At 30.6% G+C, this 18,441-nt stretch overlaps 1 protein-coding gene across 4 annotated transcripts in view; it reads right to left on the bottom strand.

Moving 5' to 3' along the window:
* LOC113509494 (calmodulin-A-like) overlaps positions 1-18,441 on the bottom strand; it is a 175,573-nt gene that overhangs the window by 78,405 nt on the left and 78,727 nt on the right. For 2 of the 4 annotated variants that reach the window (XM_052897329.1, XM_052897330.1), the window contains exon 3: positions 6,354-6,395. The exons of the other annotated variants lie outside the window; for them this stretch is intronic. In XM_052897329.1, coding sequence (XP_052753289.1) covers positions 6,354-6,395 — 42 coding nt within the window. The remainder of the gene's footprint in view (positions 1-6,353; positions 6,396-18,441) is intronic. 4 annotated transcript variants of the gene reach the window in all.

Here is an 18,441-nt window from a genome sequence, read left to right as displayed (position 1 = left end):
ATGACTTAATCTATACTTATAATAAATCTGTAGAGAGGTCAATTCTTTACATGAAATATATTTCCAAAATAACTATCAGGGGTGATTAGTGATCGATACTGATGCCAAACATGTAATCAGTAAAATTTTTGTCTGTCTGTCTATATGTTCGTTATAGAAACAAAAACTACTCGATGGATTTTAACAAAACTTGGTACAATTATTCTTCATACTCCTGGGCAGGTTATAGTATACTTTTCATCACGCTACGATCAATAGGAGCAGAGCAGTGAAGGGAAATGTGTCTCTTACATCAAAACCACTGAACCGCGGAAAGAACATAGGATACCTATTTTACGAAAAACGAGGGAAACGCGGACGAAGTCGCGGGGAACAGCTAGTTATAAATATGTTTAAATAGTAACTTTTATTATTTGGTGTGCAATTTCAGCTGAGAAAAAAGGAATTGAATTGTTTAATTTTTTTCAAACAAAAGTTGATTTAACAACATAAGAAGCATTAGTACATAGAATATAACGTTAATGTACTTCCACAAAAAAAAATTAGATTAAAGATTGTGTTCCACAAAGAAAAAAAAATTAAATTGTTTTTAATATAATTTCGATGTGACCAATCTGTAAGTATATCCTTTCAGATAAGAAAATAATTTTCTAAAACGGTTTATAACTAACTCAGTTATAAATAAATAAACATAAAAAAAATATAATCGAATTGTGAATCACCGTCTTTTTGAAGTCGGTTGAAAATATTTTCAGGCCAACTGAGTTTTGCAGAACTATTTCTATAAAACTCTCACATTTTGATATTAAAGTGAATTTTTTTATTTTATTTTTTAGTTTTATTTTGAATTCAACATTTTCAGAGAGCTATAGCAGTGATATAAATTCAATAATCTTTATTTATTCATCATTAATTACTTCATAGCTACGCTCTTATATATGGATATCTTGTTACTGCGATTTTCGGCGACCCCTTTTATGTATCACCTTATTATCTTTAAAAATGAAGTAATCAAAAATATATAGACACTTGCATTAAAAAATCTAACATATTTTCCCGTCTGTTTAAACAGATATCAAGAGACAGATTAATTATATTAAATTTATGGCATTTGAAAGAGATAAAGAGCTCTTCACAAACAGAATAGTCTATGAGAATCGTGTTTTGGAACTTCCCAAAGTTACGTACTGTGCAGACTTACGGTTAAAATACATCAAGTTAAAAATACCTTAATTTGCTTCATTTGTTTTTAAATCTCACCACATGCAATTATGTGCTTACATAACTTGCATCAACAAAAACAATTGAAGAAAATAATTCATAAAATAAATAATTATTTCTTAACATATTAATAACTGATTAATATAATAAAAGAAATTCGTATTAATTGAACAAGATTTTGCGAAGTATAAGCAAGCTGAAGTGACAATGGGCTGGTCACATAGCTAGAAGAACTGACAACCGATGGGGAAAAAAGGATATTGAGTGACGGCCGCCCACAGCTAAATGCAGTGTAGGACGACCCCCCACTAGATGAAGTGTCGACCTGAAATACATTGCAGGGAGTCAGTGGATGCAGGTGGTTCAGGACCGTTCTTTATGGCAGTCTATGGGGGAGGCTTATGTCCAGCAGTGGACGGGTAATGGCTGAAATGATGATGATGATGAACAAGATTTTAAGCTATACTGATATTTAAGATATAAAGATATGCATTATACATTTTCAAATTCTGTGTATAATTACAATATTACTTATCTTTTTCATTTCAGTTTTTTAAATTATAAAAAACTCAAAAACTACTCAACGGATTTTAAAAATGTTTACACCTGTAGAAATCTACATCGTTAACAAGTAATATAAACTATATATTAATTTCAAAAATTATATTTACTCATACGAAGTCGAGCCGGATTACTAGTATAAAATATACACAAAAAAATATCCTTTACTTAAAAACCTTCTCTTTTTGATATCGGTTAATAACGGTAAATATAATAATATTTTATACATAAAAGCCTCTTCCAAAAAATAGCATCGGTAACAAAATTGGAAAAATATTTTTATTAAATATATTTGCCATCAAAGTTTACTTGGTACTAGCATTAAAATAAACTAAAATTATAATAAATATAAAAGAGTCTAATGGATTATCTTAATAAGAAGTGTTGCAATTAATTGCAAATGTTTAATACATTAGTCTCGCGTCTATGTCAACATAATTACCGACGTGCTTATTAGTAAATCGAAAGGGAAGTAGGTTTGTGGGTCACAGGAATTTCTTTTATACTTTTCGTGACAGTTAAACAAATGTAATTTCGACTTTCGATGTAAATGACACCTAGTAATGAGAAATCAATAAATTCTACGAATCGTGTTTATGCAATTTGTTAAACATCATAGATTTAAATAGCTTTTTGCCTACTATTTACTACATGTGGATTTCAAATGTAAGAAATCATTTGTAGATGGCGTATTAATACAAAACATATACCAGATATCTTCAGGAACATAACTGTAAAAATCATATTTTATTTTTTGTTGTAGTTTTTGAGGGAGGCTAGAACAAACAGGCAGTAAGACAAAATTTCTAAAAAAATATTGTTATCGCATCTGTCCGTCTTACTAACACATTCTTACATAAATTTTCCTTAAATATTTGCCATGTACAGACATCGCCTAGTTACAATTTTATTATATTAGTCAAATAAAGATTAAATCAGTTTTTATAAATGAAGATGCCCGCTACTTGTATGTTTTTTTTACAACACAGACGCAAACAATTATGCGCCTCACCTGATGGTAAGTGACTACCACCACCCATGATCACCCACAACACCAAACGCATTGCAGGTGTGCTGCCGGCCTTTTAAAAAGGAAAATGCTCTTTTCTTGAAGGTTATGATGTTCTGGATATTAAGTAGCAGGAATCAAAGTATTGTTCATCGCCATTCCAAATACAACACGTATACCAAATTTCAAATACATTGACAAGCTTGGTGGTGTAGTGAGTCAACGTACTGCCTTATCTTACAAAGGTCGCCTGTTCAATTCTCGCACAATACAAACATTTACTTTTTCACATTATTACACTTTTGCTTTTAAAAATTAGCCTTTAAAAATGCTTCAAATGGCGGAACCTGCGAAAGGTACTAGTACTATCCACAAGTATGTTGTTTCCTAATTTTTGTTTTTTTATACAACTAAGGTAGGAAACAAGCATACAGCCCACCTGATGGTAAGCGGTTAGATACCAAATTTCATTCAAATCCTTCCAGTTGTTTTTGTATGAATGAGTGATAAATATCTATCCGTCCATCCGTCCATCGTTAGAAACTTTAGCATTTATTACATTAATAGGATTCCTGAGGTCTAAGATATTATGCCTCTATACTTGGTAATTTCACTGCCATATCCCACCTCTTAAACAGAAACACAGCAATGGCGAATTATACTTTGTTTCATTAGTTATTTCTTACAGCTAGCAATATACCCTGTTAGGTTGACCTCCCCGCGGTTTCCCCTAGAAGCCATCGTGCTGAATTCCAGATGTATTCTTCACGATATGCTAACTGACCTGCCATCATCCCTCACTGGAACATCATGAAGAAAAATCAATTGCTGACACAGTTGTAATTACAATATAATCTGTAATAAAATAACATGCATGGGACGAATTAATGAAAATGAACGAAGTAAAAGAGATACCTAAACTATGTATAACTAGCCGCATCCCACAACTTCCCCCATAATCGTACCGCCATATTGAATAGCCTATAACCCTCCTTTAAGAATAAAGAAATTCAAATAAAAAAAGAATTTTCCAAATCTGGCTGCCAGTTTCAGAGAACAGCGCGTTGAAACAAACAAACTCTTTCGCTTTATTGTACTTGTATGATTACAGAATTCAGTGACCTGATTTCGCTGAATATTTCGTTTGAACCGACCCATATCTGTTATCAGTTAAATAAAACGGTATCATTAGGTTTTATGTTGTGCTATCAGAGTCGAATTTCACTGGAATGTTCCATCGAATGGTACAATCATCGATGGGAGATACGCGTACCATTTACACTTGAATAATTATACGCTTTATTTTTTTTATGTATATTTTTTGTTAATAAAATAAAATTAGGCTTCACAAAAAAAAAACTGCCTATAGACATAAGCAGTACCATGGACATAACAGAGTATACTGTTTGCCCATGATACCCTCCATGCATTGCTATTCCTGAGGACTAAGATATTATTTCTATGTACCCTGTAAATTTACTGCCATATCCCAACCTTCAAACCGAAACACAGCCATTCGAACACAACTGCTTCACGGTTGAAACACAAATGGGACAGGGGTACCCGGGCAAACGATTTGTAAAAATTCTCCCTCTAGTGTTTCTTCTTTATAATATGTAATTTAGTTTAGGCGGTAAATTGAGTGATGATAATTCAGTATATGAGGTTTCACTTCAATTTATGGTTGTCATGTTTAGATTATTAAAAAAAAAATGTCATTAGCTTCGTACTCCTGAGAACATGTAAAGCCGTTATTTGGTAAACGACGCTAGAGGCCTTCACTTACAATGAAGACAGCTTAAGTTCTCCCAAAACACCAAGGGACTATCCTTGAATAATAGAGAACACTTTCCAAATCGTATCCACTCGTGGCAAAATTTCTACATGTTTTAGAATAATGTACATAAAACATTTATTTTGCTTTTAGTAAATCTTCATTTATAAACTATTTACCGACTATCCTGAATGTATAAAAATCAAATCATTTTCCTAATAATTTAAGATTATGTCCAAAAAAACCGACTTCAATTGTGACAAACCCAGTTATTTTGATTTAAAATCTAAACTACTAAACAGATTTTGATAAAATATCTATCAGACGAATCTTTCAGAAAAAGAATTTAAAATTGGTGTACAACTGACGAAGATATGGGGCAACAAATATATATAAAAAAATAAAACCGAATTGAGAAATCCCTTCTTTTTGAAGTCGTTCGAAAAATATATATTAATCAAACGATTATAAATGAATTTAAATTTTGTAATCAATAATTTTTCATGTGTAAAAACGATAACAATATGTTGTATCACTAATATAGTTCCTAATTCATCACAATTAATTTTCAAGGTTAAAATTTATATTTGGGAAATAAATGTATTCTATATCAGTGTATGCATAATATTTGTTTTATATAATCAAGTATAATATATGATGGTAAACAGTCACCCCCTAGTCCATGAATATTTACAACATTAGAGGCGTCACTCTCTTGTTGCCTTTGTAACATATAATAAATCTTGAGTTCTCAATAATTTCGCTGCCATATTTCATCCTTTAAACGAGTATAGAATAAACGAGCAAGTTTTTTGGTAGCAAAATTAACTGAGAAAGGTTCTTATACTGGTAACTTTGTAGTCTTTTTTAATACCACTTAGGTGGAAAACAAGTATACGGCCCGCCTGATGGTAAGCGGTTACCGTAGTCTATGAACAAACTGCAATACCAGGGGAACTACGCACGCGTTGCTGACCTTGAAGAAACCTCTTTTCTCTCCTTTTAAAGAACTCAAGTTCCAAAAAAAGAAAGTCTTTCTTTAGAAATAAGATAAGATAATCTAATAAGATATGTAGATAAATAAAAATAAAAAAATTCATAACAGTGAAAACTTGGCAGGAGAACATAATTACTATTAATCCCCACTTTAGACTAGTAATTTATTTCAGTTATTTCATTTAGTCTCAACTAATTTAGTCAGTCAAGTTTTTGAATAATTTACTGGTAGATTCTAATTTCTTTTTAATACACGTGTATTCAATAATCACATAGATTATTAGAAATTGTTCGTAACAGTAAAATAGTCTATGCACTAGTGATATAAAATTGTTATATAAATTTATTTTGTTGATAACTACAATGGTAAATGTATCTGTTGTGATGACTGTGTGGGTTATAACTTACCGTATTGTACTCGTAAAGTTGATTACTACTGCTGATGATGATGATTCTACTGCTACAGCTAAAACATACTACAAAGAGTAACGCGAATGACATGATAAAAACAAGGTTGGGCAATGATTTTTATTTTTTATTTATTTATTTATTTTTCTTTATTGGTGCTGTTAAATGAAACAAATATTTCATCTAAGAACACCACAATGTCAAATGAAATTTATAATACATTCTTACAATGTCAAATCTTTCAATGTCAATGTCAAATTGATATTATTATACAATTGCACAACAAATATTTAAAAAAAAATCAATGCCGACAAAACAACCAACGAAAACAAAGTCAATGTGGATGGACAGGCGTGATCAAGCATCTGAACGTACTGTCATTACCTGACTTACACTCCTAAAGCTACTGGTGCTAGCGCTCCGAGCCTGCAAGAAGAAACATTCGTTCCTATACACTAGCACACACAGCTTTTGTAACGACCAAGAAGATTGACATGCTATAGCACAGTACACGACGTATACACCAAATAAGTAAGAATACTGTGGCGTAAGAGAACGTGGGAGTACAATGCTTCTCTTAGCTCACATCTCACACTATCTCTAAACACCTTCAGAATGGTCTCACTTAGAGGGATTACATTTACAATAACACAACTTCATATTAAATGGTGAACGCACATAGAAAAACGTATCCAAAGCAAAATATACTTTAATGATTAATACATTTAAAATACTCTATATTTTTATGAATAATTTTAAGTTGCGTTACTGCGTTATGTGTGTATTGTGCTCACAGTTAGGTATTTCGAGGTAAAACGGTATTTCAGCGAATTGACAATTAATATTTTTCATTTAGATTAAAATTTACTACTCGTTACTAAATGATAGAACACTGCCATATATGTTCTCATCCTTTATTCATAATGATAAAAAAGTCAAAATTAGTTTTATGTGACGTTGTAAATAAGCTAACAGTTCCCTTGATATAAAATGGTAACCATTTGCTATAAACATGAACAATACATTTATCTATAATAAACGTATCTAAAAGTTGTTAATTTGAAACAAATAATTTGAGAAAATTGTATTAGTATTTATTTCTTAAACATTATGAAATGTTCATCTATCTATTAATTATGAAATTTTCAAGTAAATTTTATTTTGAGAATTTTTTATATAATAGTAAGTTATCATGTTTTATAAATAATAGAAATTTATAATAGAATATAATGTATTTTGTAGTACGATTGCAAATTTAAATGTACTCTTAAATGGTAAAATTGTAGTCGAAATAACCGTTTTTCCACCAAAATTGTATTTAATTTGTGCAATTACGTGGCAGCAGTTCGGAAGAGAGAAGACAGTTCGTGCAGCATATCTAATCTTGTTGGTCCGGTACACAGAAAACAGTTATTTAAATGTATGTATGCAGAGATATTTGGAGCAAAATTTGAAATTTATTTTACGGATAATGTTAACTTTTAAAAATGATATACAAAATTGATTTTTGTGAATTTTTTTTAATATAACGTTACAATAAGTATGTTTATACTCGAAATATCAGTTCTTATTGTTTTATTTTATTACTACCTTGTACTGTCAAGTTACAGAGCTATATGACATTATAATTAGCTAAGTAGAGTTCACAATATTGTTTCTTTTTACTAAAATATAGTTATCATTAAGAAATTTAAATAATTGTACAAAAAATTAAATCAATCTACCCTTATTATAATCAAAAACTCCTAATATAATTATTCAAATGTAGCTCCAAATCACATATATTAATAATGCAAGCATAATACCTATACTTTGTGTAAGTAAATAGAAAGTTGATAGTAGTGACTTTTAGGTCCTTTTACATAATCGCCATAGAAAAGCTAGATAGAAATTTGCAACCAACACTAAGTAACTCTTTACAGAAGATATTTAATAAGTCAAATATAAAACAACTTTGCACAATATTATTCCAAGAATAAGTCTAGGACGATTTATAAACAAAATAATGTCAAATGATAAACGTCAAATGTTAATGTCATTCTCAATACAAATTTATTTCGTCATAGACTTGAACTTGTAGTAAATCTAATTATTTGTATTAGGAGTAAGCACGAGTGAGTGAAATTTGTCACTGTGACAATTTTATCATTCCTACAATTCCATAGGTATATATAGGTGACAGACATGTCAATAGGGCTGACAAAAGCAGTAAAATAGTCACGATGACAAATATCACTCATGCGTGCATGCTCAAAATCTTTTAATTACTTAAAGAGCACTCGATTGAACATTTAAAGCATTTGCCAAGACATTCAGCAACATCAAATTATTTACATCAATACACGAGTACGTTTCGCATTAAACGTAGACAGTTAGCTGATGTCGGTGTGCAAATGTAGCATTAAAGAATAGTTGTTTTGTTTGGTCGTTGTGATAATCTTGTCATTACACACGGCGACAGCTGAAAATGTATTAAGTAGGTCAGAAGGAAGAATCTCTTAAATGTATTCTCACTGAATTAATTTTTGGGTCACCGTAAAAACACTTAGGTGAGGTCAAACGGAAGTTTAGGGGCGTTGTTATAGCTTTTATTGAGAAATAGGTGTTGTCATTTAATATGACATTATAATCATTATTAAATAATATATTACGTTATGATAATAATTGTTATACGTACCTACATACCTAATATATACCTATTTAATGCTTAAACATTAACCATTTGTTGCAAAATTTAAAAATTAACTAAAAATATAATCGACAAAGATGTCGATTTTAAGGTTTCATTTCTCTAAAATTAAATCCTTAAAAATAAAAATTTTATTTCATAAACAGTAAAATTTTCAATCTAAGGACCAATATAGACTACATTTCTAATAGATTTAAGTCAAAATTATTATAAATGTAGTTTATAATTTATATAAATTACCAAATTAAAATAATTACATAAGTTTAAAGAAAGACCGCCATAGAATCAGACCCATAGTTTTATATAAATATGTTAAAATTAAGAATTTACACGGATTACATGAAGTTAATGTGTTTTAAAATTCAAATTGTGCAAATTTTGCAACTCTGGAATTGTATTTTGGAATTAGAATGCACACATAATTTTAGATGGTGGAATTTTTAATTGGTTTAGTTACTACTTCAAACAATAGGTTTTATATAAAGAGAGTATTATATATTATATAAATGTTTTAGAAATACTCTTCAAGACTTTAAAAGTACGAAGTGATACTATAACAATATTATGAGCATCTCATATAACATTTTCACTTCGCAAATCCATTTTTATCCATTTTAAACCCGTTTCAGTCTCCAATGTTTAAACATTTTTCCTTTAAAATGAAATTCTTGATATTTTCTTGTAGATATAATAATTTTAGATTACTGTTATAAAACAAACTAAATAAAAGACTCGAAAAGAAACTATTTAAAAATACTCATTTAACATTTTGTTTAGTGCTAAACAACGTCTGTCTTTGCAATTTAATTCTTTTTTATTTATAAATGTCTTTTTATGTTGTTTTCCACGATTTTTAATTCCAACGTTACATTTCAAGTAATTTAATTTTATCGTAATTTATCAAAATGTTAACTTTTACGTTATTAAGAAAAACAACTATACCACAGTTCGTCTATAAAAATGGTTTAAATTATAGTTATAGAATATTGTATAAAAATTATTTAACTAAAAATATAAGACTGTAAAATAATTAAATTACGAATAAACAATTGAATTACATTTGTTTTATTTGTTGTCAACAATAAATCCTGAATCTTTATTTTTTATAACCTATACTCCTGCAAGAAGAATAAGTGAGATGAAATGACAGTGGGTTATTCATATAACTCAAAGAACCGATAACCGATGGAGAATAAAAGTTTTCTGGTAATGACTCCACGTAGGCAAATGCAGTGTGCCGTCGGAGTCTCGGACGACTTCAAGCGGGTTCCCCGCGGCTCCGGCAATAGGTGGACGAGGAACACCGTGGGGTTTTAGCCGGTAAGAGTCCGACAGTACCCACATATTTCCCTCGAGGTATGTGTCAATAAGCATTTCCCCTCGACAAAAAAAAGGCAAATGCAGTGTAGAATAACTACCAAAAGATGGAGCTACGATTTAAGACGCGATATTTATTGGAAGTCTGTGAAGGCAAGTGGCTCAAGGCCGCTTCTTATAGCAATTTATGGGAAAAGCTATGTTCAACAGTGGACAATTAGGATAAAATAATGATAGTTGATGATAAGAATGTAGCTTTCCGAATATTTATTACTTAAATAGAACTTAAAGGGATTTGAACGTAACTTATTAGATGTTGGACTACATAAGATACTTTTTATTACGGGCGGGTAATGTATAGTAATATCTATATATTGGTCCAAGAATGGATATATTAGATATCGATTATCTAATATATAATATGGAAAAGAGAAATCCAACCGCAATGTATATAGACATCGGACTGGTGTAGGTGATATCGAAATGGGTGATGACATTTTCTGTAATTAATACCCAGAGAAACCCAATATATAGATATCGGAACAATACAGATATTACCCATGCCTACTTTTATCATAAATTACGCAAGCAAAGCTTTAAAATATAGCTAGTTAAAATTATATCAAAAAACAGATATAAATTATATTAAGCCTATAATAAACTTTACGAAGATTGCAACGACCAAGAGGAAAGAATGTAAGAAAATTTGTAATAATAGAAATATTTCCATTAAAATGCCCTTCTTGTAAACCATGGAGTCCCGAGAAAAAAGTTTTAAATTGAACGTGATTTGAAAGGAGGGAAATAAGGGTAGCGGGCCCAACAAACCGAGCGAAAAATGCAATAATTGGCTAATGAAAAATTTTGGGCGAGAGAACTTTATAATATCTGAGATCTGATCCCGAAATCGATACATAGACTAATATAATTATTAAAAACACTAAATATTAGTACAGGCTGCACTTTTAAGAATGTTCACTTTGCTTTTATTCTCGCATTATACGTCAAAATCCATTTAATAAAGCGCAGAAAAAAATAACTATTTTATATAAGTAAACAGTAACTAGTTATTGAGGAAACAGACTTGAAGCGATACAAGCTATCTATATCATTATATGACGTATCAGCTGATATCTATTTAATGCTGAATGTAGATCTCTCTCTTCTCAGGGTTTTGCCAGTAGCTGACGGCCCACCTGATGGAAAGTGGTAACTGCATGATACTTTCAGGTGTTATTCCTCTGTACCCTGTAAATTCACCCTTTTCAAGATTATTGTCGTAAGAATACTTATTTTAATTTTAACAAACTTAGCTCCATTATATCAATAACGGATAAAAAGCAACAAATTTCCATTCTAAATATCAAATTTCACGATGATTTGGAAGTAACAAACACAAAAACAAACTCACATTCACTTTCATAATATAAGCACAGCGTTAGAAGCTATATTACTGATATTTGTATAGATACTTAAACAATATTAGACATGTAATAATGTAGCCAGAATGTACCATATATTTTAATAGCTGGTATTATCAGTAATGACTGATATATTATTCTATAATCCTTATACGAGTCATTACTTGTAATCATCAAATAATAATATAGGTTAATCACGACAAAGGGTTCTGATTCATACTACCAAATATTAATCAAATATATTACAATATAAACTCAACTTTGAATTATACACAAACCCCTTGGTACACCCTTGATAAAATGATATGGGATATCTCATTCCTATGGGATCAATCTCGGACAGTATTGTTTATTCTGGTGCCCTATATTTGGTGTGTGTAAGTAGTGAAATTGTTATGCTAAGATTCATTATTGCTAATATATGAGAATCTTTAGTTTGAGAGACTTTGTACAAAAGTCGATTGCTTGGGTACCTCTGTCCCATTCGTGTTTCAACCGTGAAGCAGTTGTGTTTGCATGGCTGTGTTTCGGTTTGAAGGGATATGGCGTGAATTTACAGGGTACAGAGGAATAACACCTGAGTCCTCAGGAATGGCAACGCATGGAGGGTATCATGGGCGAAACAGTATACTCTGTTATGTCCATGGTACAGCTCATGTCTATAGGCGACGGTTATCACTTTCCATCAGGTGGGCCGTTAGCTTGTTTGCCATTCTATGTTGTATAAAAAAAAAAAAACTACTATAAGACTAATTAAAGTTGCAAAATTTCTGGTAGTAATAGTGGTGGTAAATCTCTGAGTGTTGGCAGTCGCACACATATTAATGGTAGCGGAATTAAACAAAATAATTCTGATTAACTGACCAATGATATGAACTTCCGCAATATAACACCTAGTTCAGTAAAGTATTTACTATAAGATTACTATAAAATTGGAAGAGAAATGTGTCTAGGGATAAAGATTGAAAAATTGAATAGTTAATAAGTACCTTTTTTTTTTAATAAACTCAATTATAAGGTCTTTTATGATTAAAGAAAAGCAATAGACTAAACTCTATGCTATTTTTATTTTTAAATAAAACATTAGAAGAACAAAACTCAAAATTTTGTGTGAAAAACATAAAATTTGTGTTAAATAAATAAATTACAACAATAATAACCATTATCATCATATCAGCCTTTAACTGTCCACTGCTGAACATAAGCCTCCTCTTGGGGGCGTTTTGCTAGTAGTTGCCAAGCTTGGAAGGTGGATTGGCAACCGTAGTTAGGCTTTGGAGATGCTTTAATAGGGACGCTGCTGCCCATCCCTCGCCCTCTATTAGTCGCCTCTAACAACACCCACGGGAAAGGAAGGAGTGGCCCATAATAATCTACAGCAAAGATAAATCTAAATCAAGTGGTGTTCTAATAATGCCTAATGAGTCTAACAGATCAATAAAATCTAGATAATAGAGTCTCTATAAATACTTCGACAGTCTAACTTTTTTTTAAATGGTGCTCTTTAATATTACGTTAACTTTGTAATTTTAAAGTTTCAGCACACAAATCGTCTATTTATTGATTTAAATCTGCAGCATTTCGTCGTCAAAAATTATGTTTGAATTTTTATTGATATTTGAGCTGCATGCATCTTTTAAACTTTTAATTTAATATATATATATATTATGTACCGTTGGTACAGATACAGTCTGTTTTGTTTTTCGAGAATAAAATTTTATGTTGAACCAATTTCAATAAGAAGCAGTTATTATTATTATACATTATTTTTCTTTTCTTGCAGATTTGCAGCATATATTTTTTTTAAATCGGTTGAGTAAGTTATTCTTTAAATCAAAACAGCTATTTGTCACAACTATAGTCGGTTTTTTTATGAAACAAACTTATCTTAGCAAAAAATTATTACTTTTTGCTAGGACAATTTTTTTTCTGGGAAAATAAAAAAAAATTAGAGACACTTTTAATAATTACGAACATTAGTTTTAAGTTATAGATTACGTTAATTAACATACTTTATAGAGATCCCCATTTCAAAGGCTGTCGTATCAAAGGCGAATTTCCATGGTTCGATTTCATATTGATGATTGTCAAACTCCACATCCTGCATAATACAGTAGCCGCCCGCAATACCGTTACGTAACACTCCAACAATATAAATATATTCCACCATAAAGTATATAGTATGAGGCATCAAATCAACACGGTACATTGAATCGATTGGAACGCGCGAACTTCTCAAGCGTGAACGGAAAGAGAAATGGAATGAAAAATCCCACCGTGCTCGGTGCACGTCATCGTTTTAAGATTCCGTAACGTATTTTCTTGCTCGTATATAGAAAATATTTCCATATATCTTACTAATATCATAAATGTGAAACGTTAAAATGTTTGTGATTCAATCGCGCATAAAGGATTGAACGAAATCGAATGAAAATCAGTATTAGGGCTCTATCCTCGATTAATACATATAATAGGTACTTTATATCTTAATTTACAATGCAATACCATAGAATACAACTGGTTATTTATAAATTTTGTCATCAACGTTATTAATTATTTTTTTATACGCCTTAGAATGGCAAACAAGCTGACGGCCCACCTGATGGAAAGTGGTAACCGTCGCCTATAGACATGAGCAGTAGTACCATGGACATAACATAGTATACTGTTTCACCATTATTTTACCTATTACTACAACATTATTCACCTATTTTACTATATTATTATATATTAAATATAATATTAACTCATCACCTAGTAGCATTGTTAAATTTAGTTTCTTAATAATTAATTAATTAAGAATTAATTATTAATTAAGGAACTTAATTTAGTTAAGAAGTGTTTTTATATTTCAGAAAGTCGGAGGTATATAAAAACGCCAGTCAATCGTATTGCGTGCTTCATAGCATACCTATTTCAAACCTATGTTGTTTTGCGTTCTTAATCTCATGAAACTTAGAATTCTACAATCTATGACAATTAAATCGACATTTATTTATTGTGTTGCCATAAGTAATAAACATGAATATGCAATCTCAATATCCTTGCTGGTTTATCAAGTTTATGCAGAATTATAGTTATATATACAGGTTAGGAGAGATTATAAATTCATCTTTTTTCATTTAAAATACATAAAAAATAACAAATAATCATATAATGAACCCTGGACATTAGACGATAATTTCGTTAACTAATACCTGAAATTTCTTATTTCTATTTAATAGACAGGTAAGTTAACAAAATCCATTCTATTAAAACTAGTGTTAATAGAGTTTCAATTTTTTTTTCCTAGAAATCTGCCGTGTGGTTCCGCCGTAGAAAAGGTCACCCCTTCCTGTCCAGTGGGTCTCATAAGAGACAACTAAAGGTACTCAATGGTTGAGGAATGGACCGCAACGTCCCTCTTAAAATATCGCCAAAAGTTAAACTGCGGTTTACCAAGCCAGTTGCCAAACTTGGCAACTACCAGCAAAAATCCCCCAATTCATATGACAGTCTCTGGACAAGGCCTATGTTCAGCAGACAGATAACGGCTGATATGAGAGAAAACATATTATATTACAAAAAAAAAACTTTAATTAAAATAACTAAAATTCTTCAAAAAACATAAAATCTACTATTATATATTTCTACTATCTATTTTAAACTAATTTTAAAAGGAAAGAGATTTAAAAATTCGCTTTTTGGTTTGTTACCTCACAACTCCGTCAGTTATGAACCGATTTGGAATCTTCTTTTTTTTATCTAAAATGATATATTTTCAAATAAATCTCATAGAAATTTTATCAAAAACAGTTCAGTAGTTTATTGTGACATAAAAAATCAAAAATAACTGGTTTTGTAACAATTGAATTTAGCTTCTTTTTTGTGAAATAGAATCTTAAATTATACAATATATTATGTACAGAAATACAAGCGTAAGACACCGCACGAACCACAAAATAGAGTGCTGTTGAAATCCCGGACTTTTATTCGAAACCCTGTGGGATAGTGCTAAATGTCAACTTTGTTTCGGTATTTACTTTCCTGTTAAAGAATCGTGTGTTTGAATTTTCATACAAAGTGTTTCCCGCGTCTTTGCCCAGTACATCAGTATACGTCAAAAACAAACTGACAATCCAAAATGGCTGATATTGCCAACATATATAACAGACATGTGTACCAACATAACAGAAAAAAAAATGCAAAAATCGAACATACATAACTCACAAAATTTGAAAATAACGGTTATTTTTTTATCAGACCTCGCATAAAGTATCCTATATGCATACTATAGGATATATCTATTGGTTGTAAGAACTGGCATGAAGATAGGAAAACAAGCAGTAGATAGTAACAGTATATTATGGAAAGGTAAGACAAACAAGGAAATTAAATGGACAAAAAGGAATTTATTATATTTAGACGCAACCACAGCATACTTTGTTTCAGAAATATTAAAGTGTAATTAAATTATTAAATGTTATCAAATGAATAAAGAATATTATATAAAATAATAATATACACATATAATGAAACTAATGAATAAATTATTTCAACTTAATTTAATTTAAATTATAAATAAATAAAACCTAATTACGAGGTATATTAACTTTTTAATTTAGACATGAACATAGAGTGACTGTTAAAGCGAATATCAAGTTCGATGAAATGTAAGCAAAGCAACTGCTGCATTTAGAACGGCAATAGTCAACGTTATAGAGTCTTTTAAGCTACTTCTAAAAGAAGTTCTCAATTGATTTGTTTTTTTTTTTGTGATCATATTACTGCATTACGTCGTTAACGATATCCAAATTGTTTTGCAGTCAACAAAGTTTATTACCACGTATTATTATTTCATATTAATTTAATGATGTACAAAATTGATATTTTTCTAGAAAAAAAAATTGCTCCTTGCAATCGAGATAAATCATTTGCGCACGCGTGCTCACAAACAACACGCTGGTTGCACAGTGCTGTTTGTGATACAGCCGTATATTGCCCTCATGAATAAGGACTGTTACTTATTTCGAAACCAGTCAAGCATCCTAGAATTTAAAACGTGAGTAAAATCATTATAAATAATAAGAAAATCAATTTGTAATTTATTTTCAATATAAATTATCTACGAAACATCTCGTCGTTCATCCGTCGTGTTCACGATAGAAGTCACTTTTATAAGGAGCAAAAAGGCAAGTTTATCTCTAAAAATATTTTTTTTTTCTAATAATTTCTTCCAGAAAACCTAATATGAGATAGACTGACAGCTTAATAGTAGTCACAGGCATACATATGTACCAATCGACTTAAATGTTATAGTCAAAAATAAATAAATAATATATATATACGAATACTATTTATATATAATATGTCAAATTATGTTACTAAAGATATGTTATAAAATGAAACTATTACTTCAAATGTAAACACGTAACAAACTAATAGGCAAAGAGAAAAACGTTTTTGTCAAGGTTTAATATAAAAATTTCCTATAGTAAATCTCATAACATAGACGGTATATCCTATTTTCTTCCGCCTCCTATGGGATGTCATCGAATCAACGGTCAACTTCCTTACTCTCTTGGTGATTGTATAAAACTTGTTCATTTATTTCTTTTAGTAGATTATGCTATTGTTTTATACGTTTGTTTGGAGATGTTATAATAAAACTGAGAAAGGACTTATGGATAGAAAAGTAATTATATCTATACTAATACAATGAAGAGGAAAGATTTAATTTTGTATATTTACTCATTAATACATATGTGTGTATACACACGGAAGTATCCGTTTGGTTGCAGCATAGAATTGGCAACACTTTCCCTTCCCGTAAGTGTCGTAAGAATTTATTAAGGGAGAGCGAGATACTCGTATGGGCAGCAGTGTCCCTCTTAAAACATCTCCAAAACCTAACTGCGTTTGCCAATCCGTCTGCCAAGCGTGGCAACTACTGGCAAAATTCTTCTTAAGGGAAAGGCTTATGTTCAGCAGTGGACAGTTAAAGGCTGGCATAATGGTGATGAGATATATATATGTACATGGCGAACTTAATGCTAAAAGCATTCTCTCCCAGTCAACTATAGAGAAGTGTCAGAATTCTCGAATGCGGTACTAGTAATTATTGATACATATACATATTAATATTACATATATAAACTGGTTATATATATTTAATATATATCATATACCTATTGATTGTTTGTTTGTAATGAATAAATTAAAAATACACAACCGATTTTGATAATTCTTTCATCAATAGAAAGCTAGATTATAAATAAAAATACCATAGATTTTATTTTCAAAAATACAATTTAGCTATCCAAAGCTGGCCCTAATCGCTAGTCCTTATTAATATTATAAAGGAGAAAGTGAATTTGTTTGTTTATCTCTTACCTTATAGCGCCTTAAGGGCTTAATCAATTGTTACGAAATTTAGTATATACGTACTATACGTGATGGGTAAGAATGTAGCTTACTATTTATCTCGATTAGTAAACATTAGGTATGGGTTTTTTTTTACAACTTAGAATGGCAATCAAGTTGACAGTCCACCTGATGGAAAGTGGTAACCGTCGCTTATACACATGAGCAGTACCATGAACATCACAGAGTACACTGTTTCACCCATGATATCCCCCATGCGTTGCTATTCCTGAGGACTCAGATGTTATTCCTCTGTACCCTGTAAATTTACGCCATATCCCATCCTTCAAACCGAAACACAGCCATGCAAACACAACTGCTTCACGGTTGAAACACGAATGGGACAGAGGTACCCAAGCAATCGACTTTTGTACAAAGTCTCCCTCAAGGGTAATATAGATACCGATCTGATATCTATGTATTGGGTTCCTTTGGACATTGATAGCGGAAAAAAGGTCATCACCCATTTCAATGGACGATCCATATCGGTCGGATATCTATTTTCGAATATGTCAAAGTAAAGTCTGTTATCCAATATTGTTTTTTGGGTAATAGACTTATGACATATTCTTTATTGGACCAGTATATATATATATATATATATATATATATATATATATATATATATATATATATATATATA

This window comes from Galleria mellonella, unplaced genomic scaffold (genome assembly GCF_026898425.1).
Source record: "Galleria mellonella isolate WM207_F2 unplaced genomic scaffold, CSIRO_AGI_GalMel_v1 utg36, whole genome shotgun sequence".
NCBI classification, from domain to species: Eukaryota; Metazoa; Arthropoda; class Insecta; order Lepidoptera; family Pyralidae; genus Galleria; species Galleria mellonella.
Note: the sequence above shows the minus strand (reverse complement) of the source record. Positions and strands in the feature narration are given on the sequence as shown.